The 22,781-nt window shown below is 37.8% G+C and overlaps 3 protein-coding genes and 1 long non-coding RNA gene across 7 annotated transcripts in view; 2 read left to right on the top strand and 2 right to left on the bottom strand.

The window, feature by feature from the left end:
* Window positions 1-6,837, bottom strand: part of pkd1b (polycystic kidney disease 1b) — a 32,088-nt gene extending 25,251 nt beyond the window's left edge. For both annotated transcript variants that reach the window (XM_082151051.1, XM_082151052.1), the window contains exons 1-10: window positions 6,588-6,837; window positions 6,257-6,434; window positions 5,901-6,076; window positions 4,515-4,633; window positions 3,363-3,510; window positions 2,997-3,262; window positions 1,489-2,205; window positions 1,186-1,317; window positions 323-498; window positions 89-225 (exon numbers count right to left, since the gene is read on the bottom strand). In XM_082151051.1, the coding sequence (XP_082007177.1) occupies window positions 89-225; window positions 323-498; window positions 1,186-1,317; window positions 1,489-2,205; window positions 2,997-3,262; window positions 3,363-3,510; window positions 4,515-4,633; window positions 5,901-6,076; window positions 6,257-6,434; window positions 6,588-6,735 (2,197 nt within the window). In that variant the 5' untranslated portion in view covers window positions 6,736-6,837. The remainder of the gene's footprint in view (window positions 1-88; window positions 226-322; window positions 499-1,185; window positions 1,318-1,488; window positions 2,206-2,996; window positions 3,263-3,362; window positions 3,511-4,514; window positions 4,634-5,900; window positions 6,077-6,256; window positions 6,435-6,587) is intronic.
* Window positions 1-22,781, top strand: part of LOC309484729 — a 318,851-nt gene that overhangs the window by 20,683 nt on the left and 275,387 nt on the right. The window lies entirely within an intron of this gene.
* mrpl27 (mitochondrial ribosomal protein L27) lies at window positions 9,441-11,251 on the bottom strand. The gene is made up of 4 exons (XM_082152324.1): window positions 11,130-11,251; window positions 10,618-10,743; window positions 10,395-10,468; window positions 9,441-9,823 (listed from the first exon to the last, which is right to left on the bottom strand). The coding sequence occupies exons 1-4, from the start codon at window positions 11,167-11,169 to the stop codon at window positions 9,617-9,619; spliced, it is 447 nt and encodes a 148-aa protein (XP_082008450.1). The 5' UTR covers window positions 11,170-11,251; the 3' UTR covers window positions 9,441-9,616.
* On the top strand, window positions 11,192-22,518 carry eme1 (essential meiotic structure-specific endonuclease 1). 3 transcript variants are annotated; one of them, XM_082152323.1, is made up of 10 exons: window positions 11,242-11,258; window positions 13,141-13,210; window positions 13,955-14,685; window positions 14,838-14,965; window positions 17,489-17,578; window positions 20,695-20,819; window positions 21,152-21,299; window positions 21,398-21,513; window positions 21,616-21,805; window positions 21,946-22,518. In XM_082152323.1, the coding sequence occupies exons 3-10, from the start codon at window positions 13,983-13,985 to the stop codon at window positions 22,120-22,122; spliced, it is 1,677 nt and encodes a 558-aa protein (XP_082008449.1). In that variant the 5' UTR covers window positions 11,242-11,258; window positions 13,141-13,210; window positions 13,955-13,982; the 3' UTR covers window positions 22,123-22,518. The 3 variants fall into 3 exon arrangements, with proteins under 3 accessions (XP_082008448.1, XP_082008447.1, XP_082008449.1); XM_082152322.1 differs by lacking the exon at window positions 13,141-13,210 and having other exon boundaries at window positions 11,192-11,258; XM_082152321.1 differs by lacking the exon at window positions 13,141-13,210 and having other exon boundaries at window positions 11,227-11,276.

Genomic DNA, 22,781 nt, shown 5'->3' with positions numbered 1-22,781 from the left:
TGAAATTTAGAATGTAATATTTTTCCCCCAAGGTATAACCACTTAAAAGTGAACTTGCACAATGCTCAATTAAAAATATGTACAGTACCTGGAAAAGAAAATGTATGATTGATAGAGTCTTGCAGATAGACATGTTTGGCACTTAGGTGAAGATAGCTGTCATCCATCTCTAAAGGAGCAGAAACTGTGTGACTGACAGATGCTGTATTATCACCAAAATCCCATCTGGAGAGATAAATCATTTCATAATAGCATTATACATTCAGAAGAGGTCAAACTTAATTTCATAATTCTAACTCAATTATAATTCAGAGGCATTAACCTGATTGTAACGCCTATAGAGATGTCAGCTTTAACTTGAATTGTGTAGACAGTTGAGGTGTTTACAGCAATGGCCTCTGGCAGGGAAATTACTGCTAGGTCAGCTAATGGGGTCATTACATCGGCTGTGAGCTTCACCTCAATTAACTGAGAGCTCACAGGGTTATTTGCCATTACCTAGAGCAGAGAAAGCAGTAAAGATTTGAAGAAATTAGAAAAAATGAATTCATTCATAACAAAACCTAAAGCAATGACTATCAATTGGTGGGCCTTGACTTCAAAATGGGTCACAGTTTTAGTCATTGACTGCAGGAAAACAACATTGCTGGATTCAAATAATAAAATGCAACCAACCACATAATCATGCATAAATTGAATTAAAAAAAAAGGAAAAAAAAGATTAATATACTTTTAAAAGAGAGGAGAACGTTTCACACAACTTTTGTTGTTGACATCAAAGGCTGTGCATCCTATTAGAACTATTTCCACTTGAAACAAAGATAAATATGGATTGTGCAATTACAATACCTAAAATGGAGTGCAGTAAGCATGAACCCCTTGTAATTCAAGAGACATTTACCAAATAGGCAAACAATAAAGACAAGCCAATGTCAATGTAGATAATTTGACAAATAATTTTGCATTTGTTTACAAATGTTTCAGTTCTGCATGCAGTTAATTGTAATATTAACACATTTTGTAAAACATTTTGATTTGAAAAATCCTTTTATTCTTTGTATTTTTTGAAAACTAGTAAAACTAGTCAAGAACCACTTACTTAAAGGATCTGAAACCTAAATCATTGTTGCTTTAGGCACAGTTTCACAAAAGGGTTTAATATTTCTGTAATATTAACATGTTTACCTTTAGTGTGTATTCTGCTGGTTTTTTTAAAAACACACTGTAAGACTCTCCTATGTGTGTAAACTGAACCAGGTCATCAATAACCCAAGTATAATTCACTGATGTGCCAGTGACTACTGAAGCTGTAAACAACTGTTGAGGGGGAAAAGAAAAGGAAAATGTAAGCCCCATAAATCATTCAAAGTCTAGTGATGACATTCTAAAAACCTTTTCTTCAAATACCATGTAAATACCATTAGCACATCAAATTCTAAAAAGGTTACTGGCAAAATTTTCACAATGACACGCATAAGAAATTGCTACCTGTGGTATGTCCACTAGAACTCTGCTGAAGCCCTGAGGCTGGATGCTCAGCCCAGTGACAGGAATATGAGACACAATTCTCACACTCAGAGTCTGGGAGTTCAAGCTGTTTGAAGCCATGATGTTTAGTGTATGTTCCCCTTGACTAGAAAGCTCCACATACACATGAGAGAACCACGTGTCAAGAGTAGCCCTAACACATCCTCCTTCAATCTCAGGCATCTCAGCAGGGCAAGAGGATTCAAAAGGAACTCCATTCTTAGACACAGGGTCCGACCAGGAACTGGTTGCATTTCCACCTGAAATGATCTGGATGACAATGAGAGTTGGGATATGGACTGCAACATGCATTTGGTTGTCCTTGTCAAGCTTTGGATGCAAAACTTGCAACCCTGTGACAGGACTCTCTGCTTTGATTGGATTGTTGCTCTGTGAGGTGTTGGGTATTGGTGAAACTCCATAGTGCGGCATTGTGTCCTCATAAATCACCCGAAGGTCACAGACCAGTCCATCTAGCCATTGGCCCTGTCCAAGTTGGGCAGATAGAGTCCCCTCTAACCAGCCCCCCCACTCAGGCCCATGCATGGAGAGGTAACTCTGGCGCCAGGCCGAGCTGGTACCGGCAACACAATGTAGAAATTCACCTGCTCTTCTAGTGTGTTGCAACGCCAGAATGTCATCAGGATAGACAGTGATATGTTTGTCTTGTACTATAACCTGCACAAATACAACAAAATAGGTATCTTTGATTAATTACAATAAATTGTTTTGCACAATATTTGCATTACTTTGGTTCCCTGCAATTCTTGATTCTGATTGGTTAACTGCGGCATTTAGCAGACAGATATTTCCTAAAATATTGAAACTTGAGCCGAACCCCTTATAAGTAAAATATTTACTACCCCCTGAGATTAAAATTGTTCACGGTTCTCTGATGTAGATTAACACTTGTGATTTAGGAACTCACAGCATATGCAGAAGTGGAGTTCGCTGCATGCTGAAATCACCGGATCATGAGATACTCGCGTGCAAATGAACACAGTGTTGCTCTTCACTCTGAAATACGCAACAGACTATATACTTATTTAGTGAGACTATAAACAAATGTAATTGAATTGAAGCCTTTGATTTGATAATTGTACTAAATAGTTTGCAATTTCAGTTGTATTTCAATGAATTGTGCACCCCCTGTTTTATATTTTACATTTGATTTAATGTTTTATTAGCTTTTTATCAACTCATGAGCCACCGTTTGGGAAACCCTTCATGGCGTATCCGGTAACAATAATTTCATACAGAATCTAGCATGTTCGATAGTGAATATGACCTCAAAGGACTTCAGCCTAATATTACTATAATATTGTTGCAGTGCTCGTCTTGTTGCTAGGCCAGCTGTTCCGTACAGTGTAATGGAAAAAATTTATTTGCGGAACCATTATTATTATAAAAAATAATTAAAAAAATATACAATTTTTAAAATGATGATCAACTCAAGAATTGCCACCTACACTGATGTGTGTGAGGTCAGTGCTTGCTGGCAGTGCCAGTGACATGTCTGCCATCAAGTGGAAGAACGGTGGCGTCGCAGGGTATCGGGGGGGCAGAGGGAAGACATGTCCCCCGGTAAAGGAGTGGTAAGGACTGCACGGGGTGGTGACGGGCAGACAGATTTCCAGCAGGTGACACCAGTACTGCCCACTGACACAGCCACCAGTGGTGTTACACATGGGCATCGGTGAACAGCAGCTGAAAGGGTTCATGAGAGAACTACAGCCTGGGAGAGAAGATGTTTCATAAAATGTACCTCTTTGAACTGATAATTTTACAAACTGGTAACAAAGTATGTGTTGCTCATTAGTGCTTAGTTTGCTCACCTGGTGGTACTAGGTGATGATTCGGGCTGCAGTACGGTCGTAAGATTTGCACTCTAGCAAAGGTCAGCTGATCACTTGGTTGAATCACCAAATCCAAAGATAGCACTCGACCCTCATGGGTGAACCAAAGACCTGGGAACAACATAATCTGTGCACACAGACCTTTCATTTCAAAACAGGTGTGTATTAACTTCCAAATGTTAAAATGAACATGTGTGGTTCATAAAATGATAATTTTGGTTGTTGTTTTTTGTTTTGTTTTGGAAATTCATTTTACGTGACCTAAAACATTAAAGGGACTATGAATTTTCATGTATTAAAGGCATTCTATGCAGTTTCTGTTTTTGTCAAACAGCGACCCCTAGAGTCGATGTGGAGTACTTGTATTTAACGTTACTGTCGTAAATACGTTTCTCGTTTTCTTTTCCTTGACTCTTCCGACCGTGCTTTCTTAGTTTTCTCTGCCATGATTCACGTCTGAAATGCGTGCTAGTGTCCTCCATAAAGCAAGTCGTGATTCGGCAGGGCGCCACCTCTCAAACCTGCATTGCTGGTTTTGCCAGTGTGCCTTTAGGCGATTTTTATTGCCAATGTGTGAACAGCGTGTAATGAAATGTATTTAAAAAAAATTTGACCTTTCCCGACTTCCTATTGTCAATAAAAGCCTGTAGACAGATTTTTATGTGAAGGACTCGGGACGTTTAACGGCACTTAACGGCCACAGATGTCGCTAATAACAAGGGTTTCTGAATTCTAGCCCCTTTAAAACTGAACAGATGTACATTTACGCTAACGTCAAAAAGTTTTTTAAGAAACCCATTATCACTTTTATTCAGCAAGGTTGCATTAAATTGATCAAAATGACAGTAAAGACTTTTATACTGTTCCAAAAGATTTCAAATAAATGCTGCTTTTTTTCACTGTATTTTTAAAATAGCCTATATTAAAATAGAAAAACAATTTTAAACAATATTACTATTTATACTGTATCTTTGGTCAAATAAATGCAGCCTTGGTGAGCAAAAAAGTCACCTTTAACTTTAACAGTCTTATTTTTTTATTAGCATAAAAATGTTGGCTTCATAATTTATTGGCTTAAACTGTCCTAACTGATTAACAATTTAATAAGATAATTGTTTTTTGTTTTTTTACCTCAACCATGTGTGGTCCTGGGTCTGGTGGAGAGGGTAGCAGTTGTATCTGGGACACTGTGTATATTCCTGACATTAGTGGCACACCTGTCACGTAGCTCCCCAGCGATGGCAAAGACACTTTAAAGAGAAAATGGATGACAATGCTGTCAGTTATGAGTTCTGACAAAGGTTTTGCAGCATGGCTTTGATTAACTGAATGTGAGCTGTAAATAACTCTGTAAACAAATTCTGCTGATATTGTCATGTGCTTTGTCACCCACATGAAATTGACAATTCTTGTTTTTGTATGGAATATTGTAGTGTTATTATAAATGATTTATCCGTGCACATCATTATTTATTTTTTTGTCCTCTTTAATCAAAATGACTTCCCCTCCCTGTTGCAATGACATCTCGTCTCATCTCTTTTCTGATGATGATGGTTTACTGGTGCAAATGCGGGACAACCTTTCACTCACATGAGATCACATCAATAGCAAACACAATGATCCAACGATCCAATCAATTCCCAATGGAAAAAATAAAGTCCCAGCCTACATTTCTTCTTGTTTGAGAAAATATTTCACTCTGATATAAGGCCAATTCACACCTCACAGACAAAGACCAAAAACAAGTTGGCCGTTGGATTTAGAATTTTATGTTCAGTCGGGTGAAAACAAACCCCAACCAACGACAACAGATGCCGACGGGAAACACACTGATCCAACAAACGCTTTTGTTGGCGTTTGTCTGTGCAGTGTGAATTAGCCTATACGTCACAAGAAAGACTACCGCTACTTCTGTTTCATGCTGACTTTAAACTAAAAGCAAACTATACTGTAATACTAAAAGTATTTTATTTCCAAAAATAATCTATTATCTTCAGCCATATCATGCTGTTTTCAGTAATTATAAATGCGCTAAACCACAGGTTTTTAGTAATAAGAGCAAAACACTTTTTTGATCACACTTTAAGGTCCAACTCTCACTAACTATAACTGTTAACTACAACTTTTGCCTCAATAAACTCCTAATTACGGCTTATTAATAGTTAGTAAGGTAGGTTTAGGTAGATTAAGAATGTAAAATATGGTCATTCAGAATAATGCATTAATATGTGCTTTATAAGTACTAAATAAACAGCCAATATCTTAATAATATGCATTCTAATAAGCAACTAGTTAAAAGCGAGAACTGGACCTTAAAAGTGTTACCAATTTTTTTTCAAATGAAAATGTTACTGTTGCTTTGATTGTGCGAAACTGTTGTGGGAAGGTGTAGATGATTATTGGCCCAGTCTTTATGACGAGGATTTGGATAATGTGATGTGTATCAGTGGGTTAAAACAGTTTATTAGATAACGTGATGTGTATCAGTGGGTTAAAACAGTTTATTAGCTTGCTTACCTGATATCTTTTTCTCACAGATAATGAAATTTCCCTTATCACATTGTTCATTCGTCCATTGTCCAGAGGCCAGAGCCATTGTGGTGCATTCCTTCATCTCACTGTCTTCAGTATCTAAATCATCAAACCGACCTTGTTCCATTCCATTTCTCAACCAGACCCCAACTGGAGCTTCCCTGGAATTTACACAGAGTAAAAGCAAACACAGGATCAGCCATTAAAAAAGTTGCAATGCCCTATGTTTGAGACTATAATCTCTAAATAATATATCTATACTGTACTATAGATTCCCTTTTAAATATTTCTGTTGGAAAAATCAGGCCTGCAAAACCATATAAAATCTTGTGATATCTTACAGTTGAAATGAATTTTGTATGAAGGTCTGAACATTCACACTGTCCACTGTAGCAAGGTCTCCTCTCTCGTCACTTTGACAGATGCCTCTTGCTTCTTGCCACGCTGACGTAAATATGGGCATCCAGTAACAGCGCAAACCATCACGGTCAAGTTTTGCCCCCTTTGGGCAATAATGTTCTAGAAAGCATGAAATATTCCAAAAACAAATTGTGTTCATTTAAGATGCATCCACAACTAGCGAACACAAGTCACGTAATGTAATGCTCTATGATTGCAAACAATTAGCAAGAGTAATATCCATTACTGAGCAAGGCAGATAAAACATCTCACCACTGAAGCAGCTTGTAAAAACACAGAGAATCCAAATGAGAGTCAGGTGCACAATATTTGCCATTTTATCTCTTCCCCAGGTAGAGCATAATAAATGCGAGTAATAATGAATCATACATGAGAGAGACTGCAAGAGGGTCCATTTCATGCTCTGGCTCTGTCCGTCCACGAAGACCCTGCTTTAATTTTCCTTCTGCCTTTTAGTCTCTCTCTCTCTCTCTCTCTCTCTCTCTCTCTCTCTCTCTCTCTCTCTCTCTCTCTCTCTCTCTCTCTCTCTCTCTCTCTCTCTCTCTCTCTCTCTGGCCTCCTTTTGTATTTCTCTTGTACTTGTCCTTTTAGTGCTTGGTGACTTATTAGCATTGTGCGTTTCAACACATAGTTTCACCCCCACCCCACCCCACCCCCCTTTAACATTCGCATGACTTTTGGTTTGTCTCACAGCAACAAAACAGAAAAGAAAGACTGGACAGTGTTCTCATTAACATGCTGTATAATCCCGCCTGATGAATAGGCAGTTAAAACCGCTCATCCAGGTTAAATGCGTCACCACCTCCTTTATTACACTAATTGATTATATATATATATATATTTTTTTTTTTCAAGGCATCAGTGATGCTGTTTACCATTGGAATTGAACGTCTGCAATTTTGCTTAAGTTCTTCCCAAAACCCTTGAAAATACAGTCTAACCTTCGGGCAACTGTTTTGTTTTTTTCTCCTTCAGGACATACGTCATTCTCCACTTCAGTATAAATGTACGGAAAACAAGAGCGAGGAAATGCAGAAAACAGGAAAAAGTGGGCTCTTCTCAGAGACGCACCAGTCGTTGCTAAGCAACTGAGTACATAGAGCAGGGGTTGACAGTCATTCGTTTCAAAGCGAAGCAGACAGACGTAGCAAGGCTCCCTCGGCTGAATACCGGGTCGTAGCTTTCAGGGGTGAACAATGGAACAGCACCTAATAGTTTTCAGTAAAAAGGCCATTGAGAATCAGATTGGATTCCAATGACCTTTCTACAAACCTTACCGGATCTAGATGTTACATTACATTGAGAATTGCCAAACTCATGACATTCCAAGCCTGTATGACTTTCTTTCATTTGGGGAACACAAAAGAAGATGTTTTAAAATGGCTAGGGGCCAAACAACTTTAGATCCCTTTAACTTTCTTTATATGGAAAAGGGGGAGGGGAAGATCACATCATTTTGATCTTGGGGTGAACTATCACATCATATTGTAATTTACTATGTTGTCTTTGTATCTGATGTTGTTTGCAGCTGTTTTAGCATCACTGTGGACTCATTGGGTTGACCTGTGGTGCATTGAAGGTGGTGTTCGGGAAGGTTTTTTTAAAATCAAATTTACCAGAGGGCTCTGTGTTAGGAAACAAAATCGTGATGAATCCCAATTAAACAGCTTTATCCTGATAAGCATGCCAATGAAAAGAGGGAATATTGTTATGTAAATATGACATTAAAACCTTCAGATGCAGTCAGAATGAACCACGTTTTCCATCTCCTACAAATTCTGTATCGACAACGATTTAGTGATGTTAAATGTTTAGTTGTGAGTTGAATTTTAAAATGATTCATGATATATGTGATTATACTGTTTATCCTAAACTTTGCTCTGACACAAAATTTGCGTCTCGACCCTGCTGAAATATTTGTGGCAGGCTGTTGTTCAGGGCTGAATAACAATTATCTGCCAGATAGATTATTATGCTGAGCATTGCTCACAATCTCTGATTGCTTTCTGAATCAATTCCCCATCGTTTTTCATTAGCATTGAGCCTCTTTATTATTCTTCAGTGTACAGAAATGAGTTCCCAAACAATGAAGGTTCCTTGAACATTTTGTACATCTGCATCATAAAAAGAATTTTGAACTTGAAGCTTATGAAGTGGCACCTGCTCGAGTGGTTGTCCTTGGAAAGTGTCAGCACACTCCATGTTTAATCCTCTCATACTACTTGATGTTTGAGAGTGAAGCTACATGGTGTAACAACACAGTTGAACAACAACTCATTTGGCGCTTATTCCTACCCAGTACCAAAATCCTTCTTATTTCTCCTTGGCTTCAACCAACCTGAGGATACTCTCAGGCTTCACTTCCCCTAATCCTGCTAATACACATGAACAACACCCTGAGCCCAAAGGGAAATGCTACAAAGATATCCTTGTCTGTTTTATAGAGGAGAGAGACAGTCTAAATCCTTAAAGGCAAAAGCTGTGCAGAATTTTAGGAAACATGAATGGATAGAGTCAATAAAGCAGATTAAAACACCTCAGCAACAGGACAGTGTTTGCAGTGTTTAATGCTCCATTAAATCAGATCTTAAAGGCCGCAAGTGCTTGTAACTTTATATTGATCTGCTGAAAGACTGAGCCTTTAATACAGTCCTCTGTTTTAAAAATCTACTTATATGTGAAACAGACCGTATTTACTTTCACAGTACATCACCCTAGTCTTATTGTGAACAATTTATCTGTGCACATCATTCCAAGTAAAAATCTTAATCTTTTATCAAAATGTAATAACTTATTCCTTGTTTTTCATTCTTGAATTTCAAACCCTTTTTTCAACTATATGATTCAATCAATTCACGTTGGATAAAATAAAGTCCAGTCCTACTTTCTTCTCATTTCATTGTACAATATCTTTCTTCACTCTGAAATATGTCAGATTATGAACATAACATTTATGTTCACAATAACATTTAACATTGTTTCCAGTAGCTTTCCACAAATGCTGATTTTATTAAAGAGAACAAATATTTCTAGATTGCAATATAAATTAATTTGTATTTTATGATATAAAGTGCAGGGTATTGAACATAATAAAGTCACATGGTGTTAAGTAAACATGTTTATTAGAGTAGAACATACAGTGACTGTACAAATAAAAAGAAATTAAATATTATCCATCTTAATTTTCAGACACATTTGAGTGGAGAGTATCAAAATATCCCAGGGTGGATTACCAGTGGGGAAAAAAATCCAGACCAAATTGAAGCTGAGGAAAGTCTTTTTTATACCATGTCCACTAGAGTAAATTTATTCTCCTGTTTTGTAGGAATGACATTAATAAAGGTCTTGTACAGAACGGCACCCTTGGGAAGTTTTGGGATCACATCCCTGGCTTCGGCACTTCGTGGTAGAGGAATGTACACCTCCTTGGTGAATCTGACAATACCGTCCTCTAGGGCATAAATTGTTTTGTTGGTTCCAATACCAACCTGTGAGGACAGACAATGAGAGATTAATTTCAGATAAGGGAAATGAAGGCTATTTCCAGCTTTACATAATTGTATGGTAATAAAGTTTTAGAATTTTAAGAAATTTAAAAACAAAGCAGCATTATGATGTAAAATTACATAGTCACACTGATAATATAATTTTTAATGAACAAATTGTGCTTTATTTAATTAGAAAAAAGCTAAATAGTTTTACTAGTGATCTCAGACTTTTGGACACTATGAAATGTTCAAATAAAACATTGAATAAAATCATTTTCAAAAATTAATCAAAGCGACTTCCATCCTAAAATATGCTATATGCTGCTTTTGCCTTGTCATTGTATGCTTGTACATGTTTGGGTACTTGAGCAAAATGTTAAAAGTAAAACAACTGTGATGCACAAAATAATAAAATATAAAAAAAGTACAAAAATATCAAACATTTGTTTTGGTCAACAGAAACTAACATTAATAAATTGTATAAAATTACAACAAATAAAACACATGTTAACTTTGCATGATCAGACATAGCTATAGCTATATAACAGTTATTCATAGGAAGATATTTTACATGAGCTCCAGGTTGCCAGCGCATTAGACCCTTGCGTTGTGTTGCGAGGATGTTGCCTGCATGTACAAAGTTCCCTTAAAAAAAGGAAAGACAAAACATGTGATATTATGCGAGATAATGGAGGACAGAAAGAGACATTTATACAAACCCTAGCTACAGTAAAAACCGCACACAAAATCACTGTGTTTCTAATATCATATCAAGTTCAATAGTCAAAAAGTACCATCTTGTTTCTTGAAACCGTATCTGCGGCCAGCACTCTTCCCTCCTAGGTTTTTGCTGCTTCCTCCTGACTTCTTTGAAGCAAATCTCGTCAGTACAACTGTGGGTGTTTGACTGAACAGAATGCCTGCAAAGACACATTAAAAAATCAGCAGAAATCATCATTACAAGGATGTTGAACCTTTTCTTCACGTCATAACCATGAATTTGTTGTGTTCTCTGCATTAAATCAACCTAATCCTTAACGCTCTGCATTGCCATGAACAAAACATAAGACGTAGTAAGATCAGTAAGTTTATGCTCTGTTGAAGCTGCTGTCAACATTTCAGACATGCTCACTGTGCTGTTAGGAAATGGTGGCTTTTCATGCTACAACCAACTCGCACTGTCATTACAAAACGCTAAAAGATAAAGTGCTACATTATTCCACATCAGCAACTATTATTCAAACATGACTTACATTATACGTGATATAATTGAAAAAAAAAAACTAAAACCTGTCATTCTACTTACAGGCTCTGGATTGTAGCATCAAGGACGCGAGCGCCGCCATCTTGAATGACGTGAGTGTGACGCAACGGGCGCGCTCCCGTGATCCTTCAGAAGAACCCGCGAAGCTGCGAACTGGAGAGTTTGGCTGGCGTGAGTAGAGAGAAAAATGTAAAGTTTGTAAATATTGCATATTTACTGCTACAGTAGAAGGGTATGAGAGGATGCTGAGTTACATGAGCATTTGTATCTTGCTATTTTTGTGGTCTGCTAGCAGCTATTAGGTTGGAAACTTGCTGCAGTGTTTCTGTTCGTGTATGCGAATGTATAATATAGTTGTCTGGAGTCACACGCGTAGTTTCTGTTCGTGGTTGTGACTGAATATTGTGAAATCCGCACTTTGGATGGCCCTGTTTTAACAAAATATTAATGTAATTTGTTTGGTAAAGTAACCATATTTTCTTACTAAAACAACGTAAGTTAGTTACTACAGTGTTTGTTTGTACAATGTTTAAACTGTGGTAACGCGTTAGCTTGATATTATCCAATCCATCTATGTAATTTAACGAGATAAAACAAAACGCCATATTCTGACACCGTTTGAAGGAAATCCCAATTTAATAGTATGATTTTACAGTGGTAGAAGGCTATTAACGTCTGTAGCAACTCTTCTTTTTGTCTGTGATATAGGCTAATAAACATGGTTGTGAATTCTTCCGATTTTAATATCACAAGTTGCCGAGCTTACTGACAGATTATTGAGAATGGGTTAAAATTGGTGAACAATTCACAGTATATATAATTTTTGTCTGTACATTTGTGAATCCGTTTTGGAGATAAATTACAGCTGCAAATAAATATATATATATATATATATATAAAAAAATATATATATATAAGAAAAGAAAACTTGAAGGTAATATAAACAGTTTGTGAAATAATAAATGAAATACTATGTTGCTAAAAAGAAAATATATTTTATATAGTTTTATGTTGTAATAATACAAATAAAATAAATATAAAACTACACACACATACTTATTTATCATTTATATTATTTTGTTTAGGGTAGACATTAGGGGTGTAACTGTTCACAAAATTCACGGTTCGGTTCTATACGATAACACTGGTGTCACGATTCGATACGTTTTCGATCGAAAAGCAAAAAGAAAGAAATGGCATAGAAATTTCCTTTTTTTTATTATTAAAACTAACATCATAAAGTATGATTATTTTTTACTTTGAGCAGTGATGGAGCTACACTTGACTCTTCTTAGGAGCATACAAAACAAAGACAGCTCCTTGAAAAAAATGAAATGTAATATTGTAGTAGTTATAAACAAAGGTTTATTTTATTTCAGATTTACATTTGAGGGCAGCAATTTTATTCATAATGTCGAAATAAAACCGATGTAATGTTATTGAAAGCATTGTAGCCTACTATTCCTGCCAAACTTCCATGGATGAATTAGTGTTACTACAGTAAATCCATGGTGAATGTTGCAGATCTGTGGACACTGGATAGTTCATTCATGGCACAATGTTACTCCTGGTTTCCACGTAAGCGCTGTTTGATCGGTTAATAACGGAGAAATGTGAATGTTTCTCACTAGATCTCGCAGCGATTTTTTTACTTCAGTGGCGAATTCAAATGCTTTCTTTACTGGATCTCGTAGCACTGTGTAGTAAAGCCCCGTTCACCGCGCCAGCGACTTTGTTGCTGTATGTTGCTATCTGTACTGTGAAGTCGCTTGCGGGCGTTCGTTACCCTGGTAATCCAGAGTTCTCGCGAGAGCACAAGTTGAATTTGCTCAGCGAGTTACTCTGGTGTCGAGTAATGATGCTCATTAAATATGCCCCTCGATCTGAGCTGCACCAATCACATCGGGTTATCTGATATAGGCGGGCCAGAGACGAGCTACACAGCGCTGTGACGTCGAAGTCATTAGTAAACATTGCAAGATGGCTATGGATGAACACTAGTTGTTTGAAACAGCTTTCAAACGAGTTAGACTTGGCTTTTTATCTAAAACAGGAACAGAAGACGCCGCTCGAATCGTTCCTTTGCAAGAAGGACGTTTTTGCTGTTTTGCCGACCAGATATGGTAAGAGTCTAATCTACCAGTTAGCTCCGCTGGTAGCTAAGCGTATGGGGTTTATTGTTGTGATTGGTCGTAGTGTTATCCAGTTGCGTGCAGTGAGATTTTCAAATGCATGCTTGGTGCCGCCCCTCGAGCTGGGCGATTTTCATTAGTCGACGCCAGACCATAAATCTTTTAGATTTAGGTCTGTATTTCCAGGCTAGGCGTTCGTAGTGCTGTCGCTCTAATGTTACTGGTAGACTGCACGTCTGGCCACATCTATACAAAATATCATCACAAGTGATATACAACTATATAATTTTAATTTGACCAGGAATTAGGCTCAAAAGAAACAGTATGCTGTTGGGAGAGTATTTTTATATTACCACAGCAGTGTTCAGTGGATTAAATAATTTACCCTACTAGATTAACGATCGATCAATCAACAAATTAACTCATACTGTCATAAATTACTAAAACGTCATTCGAATTTGACAAATAATCAATTTTCTTGTCCCTAATAGTCAACATAATGCAGGGGAAACTGTAAAATTAACTGCAGCAGTGCTAAACTTGCATCATAAAATTACAACACTCGAACTAAATGTGTGAATTAAACTCACTGAGACTGAAGGGTTCAATACGAATACGTGTATCGTTACACCCCTAGTAGACATATCAGCAGGGCAAGTACAGATCTAAACTATATCAGAAAATCTGTATTGGTGAGACTAAGTTGCATGTGTTTTAATTTGAACTTTCCTTCAGACTGCAGATCTTTGGATAACAGCTCAGCATGACCTGCATCAGTAGACCTGGATTCCTCCTAAGCGACAGCGACTCCAGTGATTCAGAAGAGCTGCCTGTGTTCGATTTCTCACAGTCAAAATCCAGACAGGCCAACTTGGTGGTTTTAGACAGTTCAGACTCAGAAGTGGCTTCTGTTGCTGATCCAGTTTCAGCTCTAGAGGTCCACGCCTCCACTGGAGCTGCTAGAAGTGACGTGTTGATGGTCAGTAGTGAGAGTGAGGAGGAGGAGGCCATCATTCCCTTAGCTGTGAGACTGAAACAGAAACAACGTGGTCTGGGTACAGTAGCCACCGCTGCAGAGCAGACTCGAGCTTTCAATGTGACTCCTAATGGATATTCACACATCTTAGATGTTCCATCACATCATATCAACCCCGAGGCCCAGCCAGTTGAACACAACAAGATCTGTAGAAATATAACAAGCCAGTGTAGCTCAAACAACGCTGCACCATACCTCAGAAAAGAACCTTCACCTGAAGCAGAGAATGGCACTTACCTGGCCAAACGCAAGAAAACCCCAGCAGAAGTGGAGGCTGCCAGACAGGAAGCCCTGAGGAAACGAGCAACCCGAGAGCATCAGCAGGAAGAGAAGGAGAGATTGAGAATGGAGAAGAAAGCTCTGACTGATGCTGTGAAAGCCCTGAGGCCAGAGGAGTGCATCAAACACATGGTGGTGACGGTCGACCCAGGTAGGTGGCAGTGCTCATCTCTGCTGTCACAGTTTCTTTCAGTGTTCGGTGCGCTTTGGTACTTTACCCGAGTTGTTAAAAAGCATTGGCATGAGGTATTAAGCTGCATTTGCTGAATGGATTAGTATTGATTAGCTGTCTCTCCCCCATAGGCCTGCTGCAGCTGGAAGGTGGCGGTGCTCTCCTGACTTCCCTGCACGCAATGGGCTGCAACTGTGCCATAGAGAAGCAGTCTCTTCCTCGTAGTGTCACCTGGGCTAGACGCTCACCCTGCCCACAGGCACGACAGCCCCTCTTACATACAAATGCAACTTTTACCCATATTCCTTGTCATTGGCTTTGAGGTGCAGACAGTGCTGAAAATTATAATAAATCAATAATTTTCCTGTTATGGCTGCATATTAAAATTAATCAATTAACAATTACCATCGCACAACTGCACGTAATAGATAGGTGCATAGAAGAGAAGACCAAAAAAAATTCTAAAAAACAAGGAAATTCCGTACAATATATCAATACTTGCAAAAAGTATCAAAAAATATTTATTAGCAATGTTTCGTTCTCATGAACTTCATCAGGCATTACATTTTTTTAAAGATTAAATTTAACACTGTTTTCTTCTAGTGTATTTAAAGAATAACTGTAAGTTAGTGTTATAAAATGGCAAAGGTAATCTAAGGCTCTGTTTACACCTGGTATTAAGATGCGTTTTGGTTGATCAGCAGATCACAAGTGGACGGCGCTAAATACAGGTGTAAACGGGGTCTAAAACGCTTTGAGCTTGTCCACTTTTGACCACATCCAGAGGTAGTTGAAAACACTTTTGACCGGATTGCTTTTGTAGTGTGGTAATGTGGTCGAATGTGTTCGAACAGCCCCAAAAGACCACCTACTCTCCACCTACTGACTAGCCAGACGACACGAGATTTAAACTTTGCCGGCTGAAAACCTAAGTTTGGTTTGAAGATGAAAATCGTACCAAGCACAATGTTCTCTCACCATTTCTGATTTCTAACACACACTCACAGCGTTCGGCTGGTCTTGCGGCTATTAGAGCAGAAACGAAAGCTGATGATCTCCGTTTTCCCCGGTTACGTTCACATGTAAATTGCGTGAGCTTATTTTGTCCACAAGATCTGAAAAAGTCCATACATTTACCTGCCCATAGACATTCTCCAACCTGTTTTCATATGAGAGCTACTTTTTAAAAATGAAAGTGGCCGAGAGCTACTCATGTAATACAATACTTAAATCTCTTAATGTCTCATAACTCTCATTTTAACAACTATCCAAACTGTTTTAGACCTAAAAGAGTTTTTGTAGGCCTATGTCACTCTTAAATGTCAGAAAAGAACAGAATCAGAGATAAAAAAAATTATAGAAAATTGCATATTATACTGTAAAAACAAAAATATAGTTGATCATAACTAGAGATGAAATGGCATGAAAATTCCATTTCATGATTATAGTGACCAAAATGATCACGGTTATCACAGAATCCTGTTCAAAAAGCACTAATACTACACAATTGAAATCAATTCACCAAGTTTTATGTCGAAAACCAGCAAATAACAAATAAAATTAGCATCAATATGCTCTTTTTGTTTACATAAACATTAAAATAATAACATTAAAAATTATGGCCAAATTTTAAAGGAGTGTCTTGCAACATGTTATCTACTAACATGTAGAAGTTCAAATTAAGTTTTGACAATTTTTTAAAAATAATTTTTATAAAAAGAATGAGTCAAAAAAGATAAATTACTGACATTTACAATGCACATTAGCTTATCTTTTATTATTAATAGTAAAATTCGGTCCAATTTCCCGTGGCGTCTCCACAACGACAAAAAAGCTTTAGTAGCTAAAACATTTACAGTTTTAGCCCCTTGCGGCATTCTGAAAAGTTGCGATTTTTTTCATCTCGCTGCGCCTGGTAAAAATGAGCGAGTTGCTTGCCGCGCGCCTACATTTGAAATAACGTACTCGAGTGCGCAAAAGACGCAATATGTGAACGGCCCCTTGGCGAGCTACCTCCAATCAGGCACTGGTAGACCCCTGCCATAGACTCTCACCTCAAAATAAATCAGGACAGAAGTGGTTGAAAGTGGACAAAAGAGACGGATTAAAACACCAGGTGTAAACGTCTACATGTGATCCGATCGACCAAAACTCATCTTAATACCAGGTGTAAACGGCTGAAATGTAAAAATAAGGGAAATGAGTATTAACAATTAAATGCAAACATTTTTGTTTGGATGATGTAATTGCCGAATAATCACTTATCTGCAATATGTCACCCAAGGATTTACTGTTGAATGTCATAAATACAGATACTGAATCTCAATGAATCTGAATCTTTCAAATACATGAATATAGCATTATAAGATGTTTATCTAACGTTTGTAGATAAAGAAGATGCTTAAACATCTATGTGGCATCTCAAATCTGGCCAGAAATTAGGAACAACTAAACCATTGGTTCTCAACCTGGGGGCTGGTTCCCACTAGGGCTCCGTGGCAAACTTCTAGGGGAGCACCAATAAGTTCTAAAGTTATTTATAAATGTATATAAAAAGTTTTATTAACATATTGTAATCTTAATTAAACAGCATTAAACTGACGTCATATTTTTTTGATTGTTTTATCACATTAGAAGTGCCAGAAACCCAGAGTTATATATTAGCTTAGACGGGAAGCATTTTGAGTGTCTCAAACAAAGGGCATTGGAGTCAAAAAGGTTGAGGACCACTGATCTAAATAATTTTACACTTGGTTTTATAGTTAATTTGTTTTGTTTGCAGACTGGTGAGATTATGTCCATTCCAGACTCACATACTGTAATTCAAGTTCCAGTGGATGACTTTGTGACCATGATTAACAACTACTGCAAGGTAGGCACATTATGCTCCGCGGTACGGTAATGGCATGGTGTGATTTCCTATTGGACCTTTATGATTGCTTAATTAACCATAATAGAATAATTATTTGATGTGCTGGATTTGCCGTTTTTGTATGATGTGGCAACTGAAGATGAAATTAAAAGAGCTTTGTGGCCGAAAGGGCAGCAGAAAAAACAGCAGTTATGACCTTTTCGAGAAGAGTCAGAGCAATTAAGAATAATGAATAAAATTACGGGATCATCTCTCAATCATGTAAAAATGATCCATAAGGTCTTTAAAGTGTCCAGTTTCTTAATCTTTGAGAAATGCATGTCCCAGAATTTTGACAGCATAGTTTTTCCCACAGGATTTTGTGAGACTGGGGGGTGAATCTCATTTCCTCTTGGGTCCGGTGACAAGTCCCAAAATTGTGTACATTTTAAAGTTAAATTCATCAATCTGGTGCCCTTTGAGAGTTCAAAATTAAGAGCTCCGACTCTTAAGAGCTCAGAAAAAAGTCTGTGAATTGACTTGTACCTGAACTTTAACCTTTAAAGACAACTTTTTAGTTGTGATTTAGTGTCTCAGTCTACATTACATTCACACCTGTGTTTTAGGAAGCCAAACAATTAGAATGTAATAATACTAATAATTTTATTTTATAAAATGTTATATTATAAATTATGACAGTAAATTATGACAGTTAATAGCCATATATTGTAAAACGAATGCACTGTTAAATAGTACTAAAATAGTAGGGTACAACCGGGCTAAAGGCGAACCGGGATAAAAGGCACATTTGACTTTCTCTTTTAAACCACCGGATGGCAAAAATTCAGCTTAGTTCACCCAAAATGAAATTTCTGTGTTTAATTACTCACCCTCATGTCATTCCAAACCTGTAAGACCTTCGTTGATCTTCGGAACACAAATCTTTTATAAAATCCGAGAGGTTTCTGAACCAGGCAGCAACGTCATTGCAACTTTGAAACATGCTTGCGAGCATTAGATATCCCTTAGATATCCCTTTGTGGTCGATATCCGCCCTCAATGCTCACTTTTGCCAAGCCCGCACTGAAGCAAGCTCCGCGGCAGACTTCTACTCGACAGTCAAATCGGTGTTACGTCAACAAAGTGCGGACTATGACAGTGAGTGTTTTAGGGTGCCATTTGGAACAGGGCCATTCCCTGTGAACTGAACCGTACCGAGAAACAGAAAACACTGGATCAAGTTTGTATTTTGCTTTGAAACACAGCGCAAACAGACTACAGTGGTGGTCAAAATTGATGGCACCCCTGATAAATATGATCAAAAATGGCTGTAAAAAATAAATCTGCATTGTTTATCCTTTTGATCTTTCATTCAAAAAATTCACAAAAATCTAACCTTTCATTGAAGTAAAAGAATTGAAAGTGGGGGGTAAATCACATTATAAAATAAATGTTTTTCTCCAAAACACGCTGGCCATAATTGTTGGCACCCTGTTATTAAATACTTTTTGCAACCTCTTTTTGCCAAGATAACAGATCTCCTATAATGCCTGATGAGTTTGGAGAACACCTGACAAGAGATCAGAGACCATTCCTCCATACAGAATCTCTCCAGATTCTTCAGATTCACAAGTTCATGTTGGTGCTTCTTCTCTTCAGTTCACTCCACTCATCAGGTCAGGGAACTGGGACGGTCATGGCAGAAGCTTCATTTTGTGCTCAGTTACCCATTTTTGTGTTGATTTTGATGTTTGTTTTGGACCGTTGTCCTGATGGAAGATCCAACCACGGCCCATTATAAGATTTCTAGCAGAGGCCGTCAGGTTTAGATTTTTTATCTGTTTGTATTTGCTAGAATCCATAATACCATGTATCTGAACAAGATGTCCAGAACCTCCAGCAAATAAATAGGCCCACAACATATAAGATCCAGCAGTATATTTAACCGTAGACATGGGGTACTCTTCATCCCTGTTTGCACCGAACACATCTGCTGGGTTTGCTGCCAAAAAGCCCTTTTTTTTTTTTTTATCTGACCATAGAATCCGGTCCCTTTTGAAGATCCAGTCGTGTCTGACAACTGAATATGCTGGAGTTTATTTTTGGAGGAGCGAGGAGCATTTTTCCTGAAACCCTCCCAAACAACATGAGGTGATGTAGGGGTTGTTTGATAAAAATTTTTTCGGCTTTCTGACCCCCAAGACTCAACTAATCTTTGCAATTCTCCATCTGTGATCCTTGGAGAGTCTTTGGCCACTCAAACTTTCCTCCTCACCGTCCATTAAGACAATATAGACACACGTCCTCTTCCAGGCAGAATCGTAACATCTTTAGTTTATTGGAACTTCTTAATTATTGCCCTGATGGTCAAAATGGGGATTTTCAATTCTTTAGATAATTTCTTACAGCCACTTTCTATTTTGTGAAGTTCAACAATCTTTTGCTGCACATCAGAACTATATTCTTTGGTTTTACTCATTGTGATGGATGATTAAGGGAATTTGGCCTTTGTGTTTCCTCATATTTAAACTCCTGTGAAACAAGAAGTCATTGCTGGACAATTTCATGTTCCTAGTCACCCTGGTGTGCTAAAAAAGGTAAATATTATTGGGAATATACTTCAGAGATATTTTTCTCATAAAAAATTCTAGGGGTGCCAACAATTATGGCCAGCGTGTTTTGGAGAAAAACATTTATTTCATAATGTGATTTACCCCCCACTTTCAATTCTTTTACTTCAATGAAAGGTTCGATTTTTGCGAATTTTTTGAAGGAAAGATCAAAAGGATAAACAATGCAGATTTATTTTTTACAGCCATTTTTTATCATATTTATCAGGGGTACCATCAATTTTGACCACCACTGTATATACTTTTTTAATTAAATCACAGTCTTTTGCGATTTGATTAGGGCACAAAGCCATATTGTGCTTTTGATTTTATTTCGTTTGACAGCTTTAGTTCGTTTGGCGCAAAACACCGTTAGATACCTTTTATGTTATTAAGATACATTTTTTTATATTTGTAGTTCATTGTAAAACTGGCAGCACAGAGTAGACTATGGCAGGCCCCCAGAGTCTAGGAAATTAATGGTAAACACTTTCTCTCCTTTGTGGTGCTTTTCTGTTTTTAACGTAGAGGCAAAGCAACAGTGTATGGACCGAAAGCGGCATATCTCTGACCACCTGGATCCAAGGACTTATGAGCAGGAACCCAGGCAGAACCCTCAGTCTGGTCGTGATTGACATAGAGAAGTACTTCAGGTGAGTGACGTACTGAGAGTGTCAGTTGTATTTAACCTGGATTTTTTTATTTTTTTATATTCAATGTTAAGATGTTTATGGTGCTTTTTACCCAAGAATTAACCAGTAATGACTTTAAAGACAAACAAATCATAAAACAAAAATTTGCATTAGTACATGTCAAGTCAAGTCAAGTTTATTTGTATAGCGCTTTTCACAATACAGATTGTATCAAAGCAGCTTCACAGTATTAAAGTGTGCATGTTATGATTTACATGCATGTTATGATTTATTTTGACAAACTAATGACGTTTATAATTGCTTAATTTAGCATTAAAAATGCTCTTTTGCAGATCCCAGAATTCAAAATGTCAGAAGAAATTCCGTGAGGCAGTGCTAGGCGAGGAAAAGAATGTGGGACTTCAGGGAGGGCAGAAAAAGCGAAGAAAGAAAGGCGATATCAATCAGCTTCCAGAGGTCTCGCGAGTGCAGGTTGAGGAGGTAAGCTGAACCACCTCTTTGGCAGTCAAAATAAATTCATGGCTGTATTTGAGGTCCTCTGCTTCAAATCAGTCTTTCTTCTCTCACCTGTCTATCAGACTTTGGTAGACTTGCAGCTGCAAACTGGTGTGCAGGTTCGCTTCCTCTCTACCTGGAAGGACTTCACTGATTATATTACCATGTCAACCAAAGCAGTAGCCGAGGCTCCGTTCAAGTGAGTGGGAAGACACTGTTTCCAAATGTATCGCTTTCCAACCAGCTGTATCTTTAGCTATGCTGTTTATTTCTTACTTTTGATTATGTTTATTTTTCCCAGGCGGGAGCGAGAGAAGACTGGGTTCACATTTTGTTTGGAGAGTGAGTGGGCAGGGGGTCAGAAGGTGGACCGCACAGGGAAAGGCCTTCTGCAAGTTTGGAAGAGACAAATACAGCAGTTGAACCGTGTCAGCCCTGATATGGCCAGTGCTATACTCAGTGCCTACCCGTCTCCTCGCCTCCTTGCTCAGGTTAAATCTGTTTTTAATTCTGAAGTGTCTTAACAACATAGAGCCAACCCATTATCGGCAAACAAATTAACAAATGGCACATTTTTTTGTAAATCATTTTATGTTTGAGATTTAGTTTTTATGTATATTTGTTACTTTAGGCATATGCACGGTGCAAATCGGAGCATGAAAAAGTTGGTCTGCTGTCAGATGTACTCATTCGTCGCGGAGAGGGTGTGACATCTACAACCCGCAGAGTTGGTCCAGAGCTTTCTAAACGGTTGTTTCTTATGATGACGTCACATGATGACCAGCAGCCCCTTGATTCTGCTGTATAGGTTCTTCTGCCTTGTACATATGAGGACAGATGTCAAAATAATTGTTATATGTTGGCTTCATTGAAGTATTTATTACAGTTCAGATATATTATACATTTCATGTCTGAATTTTCCAGATTTTCCAGAAAGTTATATATATATATATTTTTTTTTTACTGTAAATCGTTGCCATTAAATGTTTCTTAATGTACCCAAACCATTTTTCTTCACCTCCATCAGAGCTAGTTTTCCTCAAATACCTGTGGTCCAAACCTTTCTGTACCCTCTACACTAGAGGTTTCACTTTTCCTGGAATGCTCTTTGAGTTGTTTTTTTTTCATCCTAGTGGCAAATAACCTTGGCTGGCAGAAGTCTTTTCAATGTAAATCGGAAATGCAGTAAATTGTCAAAAATGAATTTATTAATTTAGTATTTCATTTGCCACATTTGAAGCCCCATGTTTAATGTACAATTAATTCCCTTTATGTTATCCTTACATGTTTTAGCAGTACTAAACAGGGCGTTGTTAATTGCAAATGCAACCGTAGAAGTTTTGGCTCTTTTCCTGTTTAAGGCACTACTGCGCGCCTTTCGGAACGGACAAAATGGCCCCTTGAGCACGCCATACTCACTGTCTAAGGACTGTTGAGGCTCATGGCTCATTTCCAGCACATTAGAGA

This window comes from Leuciscus leuciscus (genome assembly GCF_965113295.1).
Source record: "Leuciscus leuciscus genome assembly, chromosome: 21".
In the NCBI taxonomy this organism is placed as follows: Eukaryota; Metazoa; Chordata; class Actinopteri; order Cypriniformes; family Leuciscidae; genus Leuciscus; species Leuciscus leuciscus.
This window is presented reverse-complemented; position numbering and strand designations above follow the sequence as displayed.